This window comes from Drosophila virilis, chromosome X (genome assembly GCF_030788295.1).
Source record: "Drosophila virilis strain 15010-1051.87 chromosome X, Dvir_AGI_RSII-ME, whole genome shotgun sequence".
NCBI classification, from domain to species: Eukaryota; Metazoa; Arthropoda; class Insecta; order Diptera; family Drosophilidae; genus Drosophila; species Drosophila virilis.
The window spans coordinates 9032587-9049969 of record NC_091543.1 but is presented as its reverse complement, the minus strand read 5'-3'; the positions used below and the strand labels follow the sequence as shown (position 1 = coordinate 9049969).

At 42.0% G+C, this 17383-nt stretch overlaps 1 protein-coding gene across 6 annotated transcripts in view; it reads right to left on the bottom strand.

The window, feature by feature from the left end:
* Nucleotides 1-891: 891 nt before the first annotated feature.
* The window catches only part of Ten-a (tenascin accessory), a 289872-nt gene continuing 273380 nt past the window's right edge, over nt 892-17383 (bottom strand). For all 6 annotated transcript variants that reach the window (XM_032440757.2, XM_032440759.2, XM_032440758.2 and 3 more), the window contains 2 exons: nt 16765-17270; nt 892-9221 (listed from right to left, as the gene is read on the bottom strand). In XM_032440757.2, the coding sequence (XP_032296648.1) occupies nt 5323-9221; nt 16765-17270 (4405 nt within the window). In that variant the 3' untranslated portion in view covers nt 892-5322. The remainder of the gene's footprint in view (nt 9222-16764; nt 17271-17383) is intronic.

Genomic DNA, 17383 nt, shown 5'->3' with positions numbered 1-17383 from the left:
ACTTTTCTTCAGCTGTCGCTGTCAGTCGGCTCGAAACTTGCCTGCAAGCTAGCCACCTGGCTGCAACATCAGCACCACCTCAATGTCCTCCTCTGCTCCGACTCGCAGCTGCCGCCCTCCCCCCACACTACCCATTGGAGGGGCTCTGTTGACACATAGTTTGTAGTTGGCAAACAGCAACAACTGCGCTGCAGTTGAAGATGCTTCGTATAAATTTGAATATTTAACAATAAAAGCAACATCATTGCAATGCCAAAAGAAAGGCCAAGCGAGAGAGAGAGAGAGACAGGAGGAAAGAAAGAAGGAGGTAGTAACAGACGTTTAGAAAGCGAGAGAGAATACAAGATCTGACTGCTGAATGCAAGTACAGTACAGTACAGTATACACTGAAAAAAATAATTATTAATACAAAAGTAGATCACATAACAAAGGTCGCACTTAGGGCGCTTGTTGCTAAAACATATTGGGAATTACAAACAAATGAATACTTTATCTTATTGCTTCTAACTTAAACTAAGTACCATCAGCTAAATATTCAAGCGTATTACAAATAATTTTCAATTGTTAAATGAATACTTGGTTGAGGCAAAGAAATTTCAGTGCGAAATGTTTTACTCTATTTTCAACTTGCAGTAATAATAATATAAATATAATAATTAAAAGAATTTGTGACTTGTTTAACATAAAATTTTGGCTCAGTGCGAATTTTAAAATCTTAAGATTTGTTGAATTAACAATTAGACTGACTAGACTTGAACCCAAATCCTTGACCTTGTTTTGCACAGTACGTTACTTACTCAAATATGTTGCCAAAAACTGGAAACAATTGAAGTTTAAAATTTAATAGAAATATAAACAATATGTCAAATGGAAAACAGGCAAAGAAATTGGTTGACATTTAGCTTTATATTCATTTATTTATTTATTTTTAATTAATTCATTAGTTTTCATTTATTCTTAGACCCTTGATATCCTCAGAAGTGTGTGTGGTTTATTTTTATAATTCAACTTAATACGCTTAAAATATTTATTAATTAATACATATACATATATAATCATTATTATTATTATAATTATTATTATGTATAATATTATGTTCGCTTGCTGTAATATAATGCCATATATAATTGTTCTTTTGCACACACATTCGTATATATATGCACATATATATATATATATGTGTGTATATACATATATATGCATATATATATGTATGTATATTTATATATATTTTATATATGAATATGCTTAGTTTTAAATCGTGCGCTTTGCCACATTTGGCTCTGCATTTTTGCCGTTAATTTCATTTGTTTCTTTTTCGCTTCTTCCTGCTCTCGTCTTAGTCATTTACTTAGCTCATTTCAGCGTTCTTGGGGTACGGGGCGTTCTTTCACTAGGTTTACAAAAAAAAAAAATTCTTTCTTTTTTTTTTTGTTATTTTAAGTAGAATTTGTCCTACAGTATTCTTTTTTTTTTGTTTTGGTTTTTTTTTGTGTTATTTACTATTCTTGTGAAATACATAGTTGATATACTACAAACTTTAAGTTTTCTTCTTTTTTTTTCATTCGTGTGAGTGTGGTATTTTGTTTTGTCTAGTAAATATAATTTGTTCTTCTTTGTTTTTTGTTTTGTTTATAATATTAATAACTGTATTCGTTTTTTTTTCTGTCGCTTTTGCTGTCTTTACTTTATTTTGTATTTAGTTATTATTTTTTATTATATCTCATAAATTCTTGTTGTTGCTAAATTTTGTTTTGTTTTTCTCCATCTTGTCGTAGTTGTAGTTCGCTTCAGTGCTGTATGTGAATGTAGGTGTATGTGAGTGTGGGTGAGTGTGTGTGAGGGATGTGTGGCATGTGTGGCAGTGTGTGTTTTGTATCTCTTGTTGTGTTTTGTGTGCAAAACGTTTAAATGGTAAATTTTATCTCAATTGTTTCCCTGTTTCTTTATTTGCTAAGTATTTTTTATTTAATTTTTTTTCCATATTTTTTTGTTGCTTGACTTTTGCCTTTTTTATTCGACGGCGCTCTAACATAAATATACTAAAATACCATTTTATGTACATATAAATATTTTTTGTTTTTCTTTAAGCCCATTTATGCTTTGCTCTAAGTTTATGTTTTTCTTTTTTGAGTTTTAAATTTTTGCGCTTAGTTCTTCATTTTTGGCTTCTTATTTTGTTTCTTGTAGTATTTTTAGTATTTTGTTGCTTTTGAAGCAATTTTTTATGTTTTTTTTTTTTATTTCGTTTTTTTTTTTCTTGTTTTATGCTTGCCAAATTCTAATAGGTAACTGACTCCTGCTCTTTATTTTGTTTGTCAAATTGTTTTTGGTTTGCCAATTAACAAAGGAAAAACGGAATAGATCAACACAAATTACACTACACACAGAATACATACCAGTTAAATACCAAAAATACCAATTGGTATGCATATTTTACTTTGTATTATCCATATGTATATGCATGTATATACTATATTGTATATATTGTTTTCATTTAGTTTCTTTACATTTACATTTAAGTATATTCTTTAGGCGCGAGCGACAAGAAAAGCCACAGAAAAAACACTAAAAAAAAGTCAATGCAAGGTGCTATATACTCGTATGCGTTATACAACACTAGTTTACCATATTAGTTTAGCCTTATGAAGTATGTACACAAAAATCTCCTCCTCCACCTCCTCCTCTTTAACGTTCTACTCTCTTCGTATCTTTAGCGTTAGGGCTGTCGCGACGTGACTGTACCTACATCTATGTAGCTGAAGCTTTTGATATAACGCTATGTATGCTAAATATGTATGTATGTGTGGCACACACACACGACCCCTAACACATACACGTGCATATGGTATGTACTTGTTATACATATATATGTGAATGTATCTAGCTAGCAATTGCTTAGGTCGGGTGCGGTGTTTGCCAAGTTCCATTATTATTACAAACTAAACATGTTATCGTTATCGTTATCGACTAACGTCTATTGACTATCGACTATCGTCTATTGTTATAGTTAGCATTAGTTTTACGCCAATTGCCCAATTCTTTTAAATTTTTCTTTTCTTTTGCATGCTTTCCATTCTTTTTCAATTTTTGGCCACTTTTCTGTACGACTTGCAAAATTTTTTAAAATTTATATTTGAGTTTTTGTTTTTGCAACTAATTCAGCAAATGTTTTATATAGGCCAAATCTACATTTTTCTGTTTTACTTAAGCGCTAAAAGACAAAAAAAAAACAATGTTTCATATATTTTTACATTATACTATTCTTAGTTTTCGGTTGCAATAAATTCGATAAGCACCAATTCATCAAAACAAAAAGGTTGTTTTAAATAAAAAGGTAAAAATTGCAACAAAAACTAAAACCCAAGTGTGGGTGTGTGTGTATGTGTATGTGTTTAAGTTTTGCCCGAGCTTTCTTGTTGGACGGAAAAAATGAATCAGCTGCGTGTGAAATAAAATCGGAAACAGATCTTGATTATTTTGTTTTTCTTTCGACTGGAATTTAGTAGGGGAATTCGTTTAATTTTATGTGCTCAATTGTTAATACTGATTTTTCTGCTTGTTTTATTTTAAAAATTTTTATTTTAAGCTTTATTTATTTCTCATTTCCTTTTTGCTCGTTTTTGTGTATTTCGCGCAAAACTTGCAAATAATAACAAAACATTTTACAGTTTACACGATATAATATTTATGACTAAAAATTGGGTCAGGTTTGAATAAAAAAAAATTACGGTAATTTAAAATCAAGATATTTTAATTATTTTAATACTCCTCGCTGCAATAAATTAATTAAAAGCATATTTAAACGTAGGCATGTAAAAATATATAAAAAGGAAATAATTATTTTAAAAGCTAAATTTGGAGTTTGTAAATTTAAGTTGAATGTTTAAAATGTGTTTCGTTTCGTTTCTTATTTTTTCCTTTTTTTTTTTAACAATTTAGCTTGGCCTGTTTTAATGGCGGCGTCGTTATACAGTTAGAATTACAGTTACATTTATAGTTATGGCGCATATGGTTTTTTTTTCTTTTTTTTTTGTAAATTTTACGTTCTTTTAGTTGAATATTTTTGATAATTTACTTTATTTTTGCTTCTGTTTTTACTTGTATACCTATAAAGTTGGCTATATAGCATGAGCTTGTCTCTGTCTCTTTCTTGCCTGCGTCTGTCTCTGTGTGTTGCAGTGCGTTTGGTCTAAACTTGGCATAAATTAGCTACAGCTGCGACGACGCCTAAAACTATGCTTGCTTTTTGTTTTGTTAAATATTTTTATATACATTTATAATGGATAATTTATATATCTATATATATATATATATATATATATATATATATATGTAGGTGTGTGTGGGCACATATATATTATTTGCTTTATACCACTTGCAGGTCTGCTGACCTATGGGACACTGAGAAATTTGCAGCCTATTCGCCTGGACTTCCTCTCAACAGCAGCTATATGGATGTATATATATAATTATATATATATATATATATATATATATATATATATATGTGTGTGTGTGTGTGTGTGTATTTGTGTTCCTTGTGTATATTGGTTGATTTTGTTTAAAACTATGCCAGTCTCAAAAAGCTCGAGTACCACGATTAAATAACAAAAAAAAAAAAAAAAAAAAATTCCTTCTCTTCTTTTTGCTGCTTGTTATATTATCATAGGCCTGTGCCCTATATTATATATCATGCTGCCGCTGCTTTTTTATCGCCAAATTCTTATTGTTTGTGTGCATGTATATGCATGCACATATATGTATTTATATATGTATTTATATATACATATATATGTACATGCATATATATGTGTGTGTGTGTTTTTGGGCGCTTAGTTTTAGCTCTTGGGCTTCTCATATAACTAACGTATATTCTACCGTAAGTTTATCTTTATATGGTATATAGAGCACATACACAGACACACATATACACATATACATACACATATATATGGTATAGCTCTAGTGCTTTGTCATATATAATATTTATCGTTTATTTTTTATGCATTTGCTTTGTCGCATTTCTAATTTCTAACGATTATTAAAAAAAAAATTGTTTTAAGCTTTGACTTAAAAAAAAGAATTGAGTAACATATATATTTACCTTCATCATTTTCTGTAGGCCTATTATTTAGTATTTAGTACAGTTGCGCCTTCGACTCTCTCTCTCTCTCTCTCTCAATTTATGTTTCTCTTGCTATCTCTTTCTAACCCAGTGGCTATAATACTCGTAATTATGATAATTATAAATATTTAATTATATTTAGTGGGCTTTTGTTTTGTTTCGTATTGTTTTGTTGTTTTTGGGGTTTCTAGGAGCTAACAGGCGACCGGTTCCGCATCCGCCTCCGCCGTCGCATCGTGCTCGTCGGTGGACCAGCTGAGGCTGCGGCGCCGGCGCTGTGCATTGGAAACGCCCGCCGCACCGCCAGTGGCGCCCTTCTTCTTCACGAACTTGATGTTGTAGGGATCCTCGGCCAGCTCCGGATAGAGGGCGACATCGTGTATGTACTCACCCTCATAGTTGTTGGCATAGCTTTGCTTGAGTATCTCGTCGCTCTCCTGCTGTGTCCACTCTAGGGCGGTGGTCAGGCCGCTGCGCAGCACCTCCTTCTCGCGATGCCAGGCCTTGCGGACGGCGGTTAGCTTAGCGTGGTGCATAAGACGTTGCTGCTCCTTGGCGACGGTGGTGCCGTAGCGCAAATTGATGATCGCATGGGCGCCATGGATCTTTACATCCAAATAATTGCCACCGGAGGCGGTGCCAGCAGCTGCGGCTGCACCGCTGCCGGTGCCGCTTGAGCCGCCAGCTGCACCGCCGGGCGTGGACTCGCGCGTGATCTCATGGAAGGTGGTATTGACCTGGCCCTGCAGACGCTTCAGCTGCTGTCGATCCTCACTGGCGCGCCACGCATCCTCCTTGACAAAGAAGAACGAATCCTGCTGCGCATTGTGCACCACAAAGGTGAACGGCAACAGCTTGGAGCGATTGAAGACGCTAGTATAGACATCCCGATAGATGGCATTTGCTGCCGGCACACTGGACACAATTGCCTGGCCATCGGCTGTCCGGGAGACCACAATGCCCTTGCCAAACGGCGGTTCGGTATCGGAGCCAATGATTCGCGGCGACGGATCCATCACATCGCATTTGAGAGCCGAGCGTGGTGGGGCCGATAGCTGCTCAAAGTCGGACATGCGGCGCACATTGAGATGCGCCAGGAAGCCGCTCTCGACGGCCATGGTGGGTATATTATCGAAGGGACGGCGCATGTTCAGCGCAATCGGATTGGACGGCGGGCGGCCCCAGAGCGCCGGCGGCTGCCACAATTCCTTGGCCAACTGCGGCATTAGATTGGCCACATTGTAGCCGAGGGTGCGCAGCCAGCTGGCAAAATCGGCGGGATAGTGACGCTCCTGGCCCACGTTGATGGGATCGTTGCCATTGAACCGATACAAATGGAGGCGGGTGGGCGTGATGATGCGTTCGGCAACACGCTGCCAATCGGGCGACATCCACTGGCCAATCAATGGATCATAGACACGCCCATCGCCCATGTGGACCAGCGTGGTGACCTGATCCAAGATGCCGCCACAGAAATCAATGGGCAGATACAAATACGGATTCGAATCGTAGACAATATGACCAAAGGGCGAACGCATTATCTCCCTTATCCCCTCGCCATACTGATTGAAGAGCATCAGGGGCGTGCCGCTCTGATCGGTGGCCACATAGTACTTGTGCCTGTAGACCTGTGCATAGATCAGATGCCCGACATCATCGTAAGTCAAGGACATCAGCTTGCCGTCGCGCGGTGAATAGATCTGGGAGACTTCGAAGGGACGCTGCTGATTCGTATAGAAGAACTGGGTGACATTGCCAAAGTTATCCTTGCGGGTCGTCAAACGCTTCAGATGATCGTAATAATATCTGACATCGAAGCGTCCACGTTTCGAAGCGCGCACCAGCAAGCCCTGTGTATTATAATGGAAGCGCTCCTCTCGCGCATTTTGGGCAACCAGGCCCCTGGCATCGTACTTGTACTGGCCCTCGCCGAACTTAACAATCCGATCTTGAGCATTGTACTCCATGGGTATGGTATTGCCGCGATATGTGAGAGACAGCAGATTACCATTGTCGTCGTAGCGGAAGCCCCACGGCTCCTGCGCCTCCACGCCCACCAGCTGCCCATCGCAGTCCCACGTATAGTTCTTCACGTTCGTGTAGCTGTTAACGGCCATGTTGCGGGTATATGTGCGGGTCTGGGAGATGCGTCCATGTACACCGTACGAGAACTCCATGCGGAACACCTCCAGACGATGTATGGCCAGGGCCATGCGCTGCGTCTGGAAGCGGCCGTCGACGGTGCGCGTGAAACCGGCGGTGCCATCGTGCAGCTGGGTCTGATTCAGAGCCGGACGGGTAAACTTGAACTGTCCAATCAGGCTTGGCTGGCCGGTGCGCTTGTCGTAGGCATACGCCTGGCTGGGCAGGCTCTGGCCACCAATGCGTCCCTGCAGCGCCACTACGCGCAGCTGGCTGTCATACTCGTAGCTGAACTTGGCATTGCTCAGGCCCGTCTTGGCCACGTAGTCGATGCGCTCTTCGGTGAGCAAACCGGCGGCATACTCAAAGTCCCAGCGATATTCCAGTTCGCGCTCCGCGTGGGACACTGTGCTGGGCATGCCGGTGGCATCGTTATACTGGAACTCGCTGCGTCCATCGCCGTGGACCACCTCCGTCAACTGGCCGGCCGCATTGTATCGATAGACAATCCTGGCGCCATCGCCCGGCAATATGGTCTGAAGCAGGGCGCCCGCATGGCTGTAGTGCTGCAAATAGGCGCGTGTGCTGCCCGGAGGGGTGTAGGTGCAGCGAATGAAGCCAATGGAGGTCTGCATGCTAAAGCTGTGCCGTGTGCCCGAGGGTAGCACCACGTGCCGCAAGCCACCGGCGTCATCGTACTGCAGCACAAACTTGCGCTGGCTGGCCAGGCCGATCTCGGAGACAAGGTTCCAGTCGTTGTAGACAAAACTAATGATGCCATCCTGCTGTGAAGTGATCTCCGAGAGCAATCCGTGCCGATCGTAGCTATACTTGAGCTCCGCTGGACCCCAAGCCCAGCCCTCGACGCGATTGAAACGATCGTAGGTGATGTTCACCGGATAGCCATTGGTCGGATAGTAGGATTTGGGCAGGCCGGACTGATCGTAGGCTACGATCAGTATGGGGGTGCGTTGGGCGTCGTAGAAGGTCTCACGATTGGTGAACTGATCAAACTCGACACCAATTACACGCGACTGATTCACCCAAATCTCGCGATTCAGCGTCTGCTGCGGGTTACGCACATCTCCAACCAGATTGTAGACAGAGTACATCGAATTGGTGAGCCCGTCGCCCATGGTAACGCTCTGGTGTGACCACATGGCCAGCATCTCCGCCTCCACGGGTAAAGCAGCCTCCAGCAACGGATGCCTGGCTACGGCCGAGGCTTCCACCACAACACCATTGGCGCCATGTATGACTAGCGTATTGTTGGCCTTTAGCTCAGCATCAGCATGGGCGCGGCCGCGTTTCAAGAAGGTGGATCGAACGCCGCCCAGCACCAGCAGCTCGTTGGCATTGCCATCGCCAGAGCCGGCGCCGGCAATGCGTTCCCTGGAGAACAACGATTCGACGGAGGCGTGCACGTAAATGGTGAGTCCCTTGTTATCCGCCAGCTGTGAGGTTATGCGTACGATTTCACCACTGGGCAGTATCATGCCCGTGACACGTCCGAATTCATCATATTGATAGATGTACGTCTCGCCGCCCGACGATCGCGAGTTCAACAGGCCCGTATTGCTGTCGTAGTCCAGCTCGATCTCCTGGCGACCCTTCTCGCTCAGCTTGGTCATGATGCCAATGCCGTTTATCTGTATCTCCGATTTGTGATCCTGCGTATTCTCAATGGAGCTTACCACATTGCTGTAATCGCGCAGGAACTGTATCTTGTTGCCCGACGCATCCGTCACGGTCGAGAGACGGCCGAAGCTCGTATTTTTCGAATAGAGGAAACTGTAGCGCGTCTTGCCCGATGTCAGATCCTTGGTGGCCACATGCTGTCCATACCGATTGAATACATAAATCTCGCTCGAGGGCGGGAATGGTATATGGAACTCGCCATTCTCATCATGCGATGGCAGATAATGCTCCAAAGCGAGCACGTGCAGTGAACCTAAAAGAGAGGAGAGCACGAAATTAGACAAGTTTAATGTAAGCTTAAGTCTATATGAATATATGGATAAAGTTCAGATGATTAGATAAATATATGTCTTAGTAAGCTGATATTCCTAAAGCTCATAAGAACCAATGCATTTTTGTAAACTATAAAAAACACCTTTGTTATATATAGCTGATAACATAAATGTTAAACATTTACTTTAACATAAAATCGGACTAGTTCCCAAAATCTTTCGAGAATAATCACATACATATTTATCTGCCAATCTTATATTATCTGTTGCCAATTAGATTTATTTAGAAAACCCCCTAAATTCAACATTAGATATTTAATTTGCTTGTCTATACTTTAATAATATTTGATTAGATAAAACCAAATTTTAAATTTGTATCTTTTAAAGTTCCATAGCATAAATAGAACATTAGAAATAGTTACGATAGAAATTAAGGCGCAATATTTAATCAAATGTGCCGAATATATTTTTTAAATAAAAAAATATTAATAAATACCTTTCAAATGGTTATTAAATTATCTTTTTTTTTCTTTGTCGCTCTCTGTCTCAAACTTTCTTTCTCTCTCACTCTCTGTCTGACTGTCTTATGAGAGCATTTGCTTAAGCTAAACGCCAACTTCTTGCAGCTGTTTGCTTTTACAGACCCGACCATCCCTGCGTTGCCCGCCCACCTGCTCATAAAACGTTGCAAGTTCCAAAATCACAGCGCCCAAAAAACAAAGTGTGTGTATGTATGTTCGTGTGTGTGTGTGAGCAAGAGAGGAATAGACAGGAGAGAGAGAAAGAGAGAGAGAGAGAGAGAGAGCGAGGGAGAGAGGTGAGAGGTAGAGGAGTGTCTGCCTGCCTTAAGTATTTTTGTGCAATTTGCTAGCTGTTGTCCCACAGTTATTCTTGTTGTTGCCTGTGTTGCGTTACATTTAAAGTTAGTGTTGGTAAATCGCTTTGGATTTGCATAAATTTGCTTGCTTTTGCCAGCTTTGCATGACAAACACTGACGACAACAGTTGACAAGACTGACAGCAAGACGCAGAGACAGAGATGCAGATGGCGACGATGAGAGAGAGACGAGAAAGAGAATGAGACAAACACAAGTTGTTAGAATTAAGTAGCTGCAGTTGGTTGCATTACTGCTGACTGTATATGCTATTTTTATACCCTGAACCCATTAAAAATGGGGAGCTAGAATCACGAAACATGATATGTTGTCAAGTGTCTTTCATTTTATACCTATCGCCACCTCTCCGTTACCACCCCAGAGCTATAAATCAAGTTAATAACCCAACTTTTATTGCCAACCAATTTAAGCCAAAATTTAAATGCAATTGACTTTTTCAGTATACACAAAAATTCTAAGATACAATAAGATATACTGTAGAAAATTTCATAAAGATCGATTAAAAAAAATCAAAGCTATATGCAACTGCGCAATTGAATAGAGCAGCATCTTTAAGAATTGCTGCATACATGTACAAACACTCATTCATGCGCATCTGCTTCGCATTTTAACAGCATGGTTATTGCGACTTTTTTCTGTAATGCTATTTAAGTTCCTTTTTTATCATAAGTGCTAAATTCAAAATTTTGACCCAAATCGACAAAATGGCAAGGGGTTACATCAGGTTTTTTTTTTTTTTTAAAAAGAGGTCGGTGCGAAAATCTAACCTTTTTTAATATCTCAGGTAATAGCTCCGCGCGGAGGTATGACATAAAAACGACATAACTTCCCGTGGAGATATGACGTTCCAAAACGACATAACTTCCCGCGGAGATATGACGTTCCAAAACGACATAACTCCCCGCGGAGATATGACGTTCCAAAACGACATAACTTCCCGCGGAGATATGACGTTCCAAAACGACATAACTCCCCGCGGAGATATGACGTTCCTAAACGACATAACTTCCCGCGGAGATATGACGTTCCAAAACGACATAACTCCCCGCGGAGATATGACGTTCCAAAACGACATAACTCCCCGCGGAGATATGACGTTCCAAAACGACATAACTTCCCGCGGAGATATGACGTTCCAAAACGACATAACTCCCCGCGGAGATATGACGTTCCAAAACGACATAACTCCCCGCGGAGATATGACGTTCCAAAACGACATAACTTCCCGCGGAGATATGACGTTCCAAAACGACATAACTCCCCGCGGAGATATGACGTTCCAAAACGACATAACTTCCCGCGGAGATATGACGTTCCAAAACGACATAACTTCCCGCGGTGATATGACGTTCCAAAACGACATAACTCCCCGCGGAGATATGACGTTCCAAAACGACATAACTCCGCGAAAAATAGTGTCCGATTTTGGAATTGTATACAATTTTTGACTCGTAACGCATAGAAGAAAACATCTGTGATATATATTATCTAGTTATTATTCAATTTCTCGCTTCCGCATGAATGTGTGGAAAAATCGCGGAAAACGGTTGTATGAAAAGTTTTTTGTTTACTGTCCGATCGGTTTAATTCTCATTACCTTATTTAACATTTCTACTATCAATTTTTTCGCTACAGACATACATGCATACATACATACATACATAGATACATACAGAAATACCTACATACCTCCATTCCTGCTGCCTGCACCTAATTAATAGGTGAAGCCTGCAAGCCTTACTTTCATTTTTGAGAATCGAAAAGGAGGGCAGCTTCAACTTATACGTACGACAAATCGGTCTCTTATTGGTATTCGAAGTTCGGTTAAATCCTATCTTAATTTTTGGGTTGCAGTTAGTTGCGTTATGAATCGCACCCATTCCATACGCCCATTCATACACATTCACATTCGCATTCGCATTCGCATTAAAATGATTATCGCTCGCATATGACAATGAAATATTTAAGACGTTGTTTGGTTGTTCGTTGTTGTCGCTGTTGTTGTTGTCACTGCTGTTGTTGTTGTTGCTGTTGTTGTTGTCGGTGTTGATTTGATTGCGTTACAGTTCATTTACCCAGAGAGCTGGAAGAACCAGCAGTAGGAGCTGTGCCCGCAGTTGGCTCAGTATCCATTTTGGGGTCACATTTTGGGACAAGTTTTGCTATGTTTGCGGGCAAAGGAAAAACAGGAACTTGCCGATGCGCGGGGTTGGGGGTAGTAGAGGACGACGAGGAGTTGGATTTCCAGGACGCAGGACATTGGCACAGCGCCAAATGCTGTGGCTTCAACGATTGAGCGAATTTCAATGCAATGCAATTCGCTTCACTGGAGGTTGCGAGGGCGTGCCTCCACCTCGCGCTGTGAGTGTGTGTACGAGCGCGTGTGTGTGTCTGTGCAAATGTGTGTGTGCATAATGTAATGTAATGTAATGGTAATGACCCCATAAAGTGAACAACTTGTTTGTGCCCGACGCTGTGCCAAAGGGCTGGCTGCCAGTCAGTCGCCCACTCTGTCTCTCCAGCGATCCCTCTCTCTCACACTCTCTGCCAATTCGAAAGGGGTTTCTGCTTTTATGGCACACACGCCCACACGCTCAGCATGTATCGGTTTTTTTGGGTCTATCGGTCTATCGGTTTGTCGTGCAGTCGCTCAGTCGTTCAGCTTCACTGATTTTAAGCTGTTTTTGTAGCTGGCATATGTGACAGCGCACAAGTGTTGCCAATATTCATTCAAATGGAATTTAAATGCATTTTCTTTCACTCCCTCCCCCCACTCTCTATCCCTGTTACACGCATATTAGAACTTCTGTGCTTGTTCACTTTGAGTTAGCCTCATTTCATTTCGCATGCAGTCTGAAATGCAAAACGTTTACGAATATGACACAAAGAGGATATACAAAGAAAATATTTAAATTCGCGCAGGCTAAGACTTCGCTAGATAAGGTTACTATGTTGACGATTTCTGCGCAAGGAATAGCTGAAAAGGTTTTGAACTTAATTTGCAATAAGAGAGAAAATATTGCGCTTAAGGTTTACATATATGAAACAAAACGGTTGAGTCGGAAAGACTTAAAAGGAAGATCGAGTGCGAGAGAGAGACTTAACAAGCTAATTTCCAGTATTATTTATATGTATATACATATATATATATATATGCATTATTATTTTCGAATTAAAAACGTTCAAGTGTCTTACAAAGAGAAGGTTAAGCCGGAAAAGTTAACAAAATGTTGGCCATTATACTCACATTGTGTGCTGCGTGTAATGCAATTTAGGTCTGTCACCTTTCTATAGTTTCTCATTTAAAGTTTTTAGAGTTTATGAAACTCAATTTCAACGAGTTTTTCTTTTTAATTAGAAGCCAAGCGTGTGTGCGTGGGCGATTAATGAGTTCGGGCTACAACTTTTTTGATTACTCCGGCACCCTCCCGCCGCCCCACCTACTGCCGCTTATTGATCGGCTTTTGCGTTGTCATTTGCTCCAGTTCTCACCGTCTAGGTTTTCCTCTTCCTTTTCCACTCGCCTTGTGCTTTTTTTCTATGCTAGCAACACATTTAACGCAACAATTTTTCACATACACAATTACACTCGGAGAAAAAGTCAAGAACAAATGTTCTCACCAACCAGTTTCAAACTTTTTGAACACACTTTTTATCGCAGACACTTAAATGTTGAAGCTTGGATTATTCGACGTAAGTTTAAATATACAATTAAAATGTATAGAGCTAAACGGTGTAAATTTCATGCTTGATTTTGTTAAATTTTCTCTGAGTGTGGACTCTTGTATTGGCACTTAAGCTATAAGCTTTTAATGAAGCTTATTTACGTTTTACTAGAGCTAACAAAACCCTCAAAACGTGCCCCACAACGCCTTTGCCCGAATGTCTTGTCTACACACACACACACACACACACACACACGCACTGGGCTCTTGATTAATGCATGTTCATAGCGCTCAGCATTGCCAGCGAGGAGCGTAGGGGCTTCATGTTGGGCGGGTCGGGCTCAGGCTCGGGCTCGGGCTTTGCTCTACTGTGGGGCAGCTACCGCTTCGCATTACAAGCGCCAATTCGTCGCGTAGGTAATAAGATTGATTTTCACTTTTTCGCTTTTGGCCAAAACCAAAGCCGACGCCCCTGGCGCCTGCCGCTTGCCGCCTGCCGCCTGCCGCCTGCCGCCTTGGGCAATTACTCACACGTGGGGAGGAAGGGCTCGCGCTTCATCTCCTGCTCTTCGACCGCACACACACACACACATATACACACACAAAAACGGACTAAAACTTGATTAATTATAGTCATTGATTTGCTTTCCACGGCTGTTGCTGCTGCTTCTTCTTTTACTTATTTCTACTTTTACTTTTGCTGCTTCTGCTTCTTCTTTCTTTGGTGCGCCCTGCCCTTCATTAATTTGTGTTACGTTGTCAAGCGCCGCCCCGCCCCCGCCTCCGATACCCGCCGCCATCGGCAACCACCCTTTTTTTTTTGCCGTGTGCACTGCACATCGTTAGCGTCGCGTCGCTTCACCTCGCTTCCTCCGCTGTCAGCCCGCCCACGTTCCTTCACCACTCTCTTCAGCACGCGCACCTTCTGTTCAACCTCTTGCCCGCTCGCGTTGGCCGTCGTTTCGGCCCATTGTCGAAATTTATTAATTACATTCTTGGTCTTATCAAATTACGTTTTGCTAATGCACTCAAATTTATACCTTGCCAGCCGCCCACTTGATCCACCCCCTCTACAGCTAGACCGTGCACCCGGCCGCCCCCCTTCAGTTCCTGGGCATCGCTTGTTGTTTTTTGAGCTTTTGCTTTTCGGCTCTTTGGCCTCGCGCCCGCACTTTGGGCTCCATCTTATTTATTGGCGGCCATTTTGTTTAAGCTTCCTCTTCTTCTACCTGGGTCACCTGCTGTGCACGCGCGCATGAGTGTGTGTGTGTGTGTGTGTGTGTGTGTGTGTGTGTATGGCGTCCTAATTTGTCCTCGTTCGAATTGTGACGGAAATTGGTTTCGCTTTTTATTTCTCTGCTTGACTGTTGCCCCGATGGCTGCCCGCGCCGCATGTACGACTGGCGGTTCTCTCACTCGCCCCCTTCCCTGCTCCGCTTCCCTGCGCACCATGCACTGCTACATTTCACTTACCGCTCAATGCTTTTGCCATAATGGCCAATTACAGCGCCAACAACAACAGCAGCAACAACAACAACAACAACAATAAGAACAACCACAGCTGGGACAACTGTTCCAAGTTGTTGTGGCTGCTGATGTTGTTTTTGTTGCAGTTGTTGTTATTATTATTATTATTATTGTTGTTGTCATTGTTGTGCTGCCTGTTATTGTTGCTGCTGTTGCGTTATGTCTCTTGCAATATGTCGCAAATTTTACTTCCGCTGTTAACAATTTCTACCTACTTCCCCCCCTCCCCCCCTCTCTCTTTCCTCACCAGCACTCTGCCTATATTTCTTGCGTTTTCTTCCTTTCTCCCCTCTCTGTCGTCCTCTCTTTATTTTTATTTGCCTTTTCATATAGATAACAAAGCATGAAAATCAAGCACAAAAAAAATAAATAAAGAAAATAAAATACGCTCTAAATTTGTCAATAGGAAATGTACCATTTTCCAAGTTCGTGTGTGTGTGTGGGCGCTATTTTCAGTTGTTGGCCTCAATAAAAGTTGACAAATTTCTATTTAAACGCAAGCCCAGCTAGCGTCCCAGCCCCACAGCAGGCGCTCCTAGGTCTAACCCAAGTGTAACGAGTGAAATTTCCACAAATAATTCAATTTTGACTAATTTTAAGTGTAACATGAATATGTATTCAAATAAATGAATGTATTCATTTCGAATTGATATCTCGCTAATACAATTTTATTTCTGCTTATTGGATTCGATTACTCAACATTCGAATCGGTAATTCCAGACTCTAGACCGTTGTCACTGCAATTTGCAACCATCTCTTTTATATATAATTATTTTTTAAAGATTCTTTATATTTCAGTAGAGCAGGGTAAATCGATAAAGTAGCTTCTCATATGCTGAAGGCTTTGGCAATTATCGCCTTTCTATTTGCTTCTCATTATTCGATTCGATTCTTATTCGGCATCTATCTTCGTTTACAACGCCAGCTCATTGCCTAGTGCCTCTTCTTCCCGCCTCCCTATGCTCACTTTGTTTTTACCATTCAGCTACTCGTTGCACACTTCTCATTGCTTCTGGTTTGGTTTTTTTTTCTTATTTTCTTTTATAGCTCGGTGCTGACTTTCTTATTTTGTTTAAAACTCAGTCTTTAAGGTTGCATCGCGTTTCGCTGCTTACTTTGCTTCTCTCTCCGCTTCTCGCTAACCATAATGCCATGTTTATCTTACTGTGTCTTTCTTTGCTATATTTTGCCTCGCTTCTAGCATAGCTTCTCTCTTGTATTGCTTTGCTTCTCGCTACTCGTTGCATTTCGCTAAGCACTTTGTTATGCTCATCTTGCTGCTTCTTTCCTTTTAAACTTCTAGTAATTTGCTCTATTTTGTTATTTCTTCTATTTTGGAAATAGTTTTCGCTTAGCTTCTCGTTCTGCCTTCCACTTAATTCAATAGTTGATTTCACTTAAGCTTAAATTTTTAACTTAGATAAGTTGGGTACTCACCTTGATCAGCCACATTGATGACGCCGTCCTGGGCAACCGCTATAGCCGAGATGGCCTGGAAGCGAGCGTTCGAGGAGAGCAGAGTCTCGGCATTGCTCAGGGTGCCGTCGTCGTTGAGGGTGGCACCTGAGCCCAGATTGGAGCCGGCGCCGCCAGCTGTTGTCTTGGCGCCTAGCAGCACAGTTGTGGTCGTGGTGGGTCCGGTGGACATTAGGCTGCCGCCGGCCACAATGCCGGCAAGTGTGCCCGAGTTACTGCCCGAGATGCCGCCGCCGGGGCAGACGCAGACGCCGCTGCTGTTAAGAACGCCAGCGCCGCTGCCGCCGTTTCCAGCAGCAGAGCTGCCATTATTTCCGTTTCCGCCAGCTGGTGTCGTTGGCGTGGTGCCGCCATTATTGCGTGTCGGATTCACGGTCGTTGAGTAGGCGCCTCCATTGGCCACGCCCAGTCCGGTGGCCGCAGAGCCATTGCTGCCGTTCCCAATTGCACAGTCGCAGGTCTGCGTGCTGCAAGAGGGAATTGGGAAGCAAAGAGGATTGTGGAAGCGTTAGTAATGCATCAGGAAATGCTTGGACCCCTAAACCACCCGACCACCCTGGCACCCACACAAACAATCAGT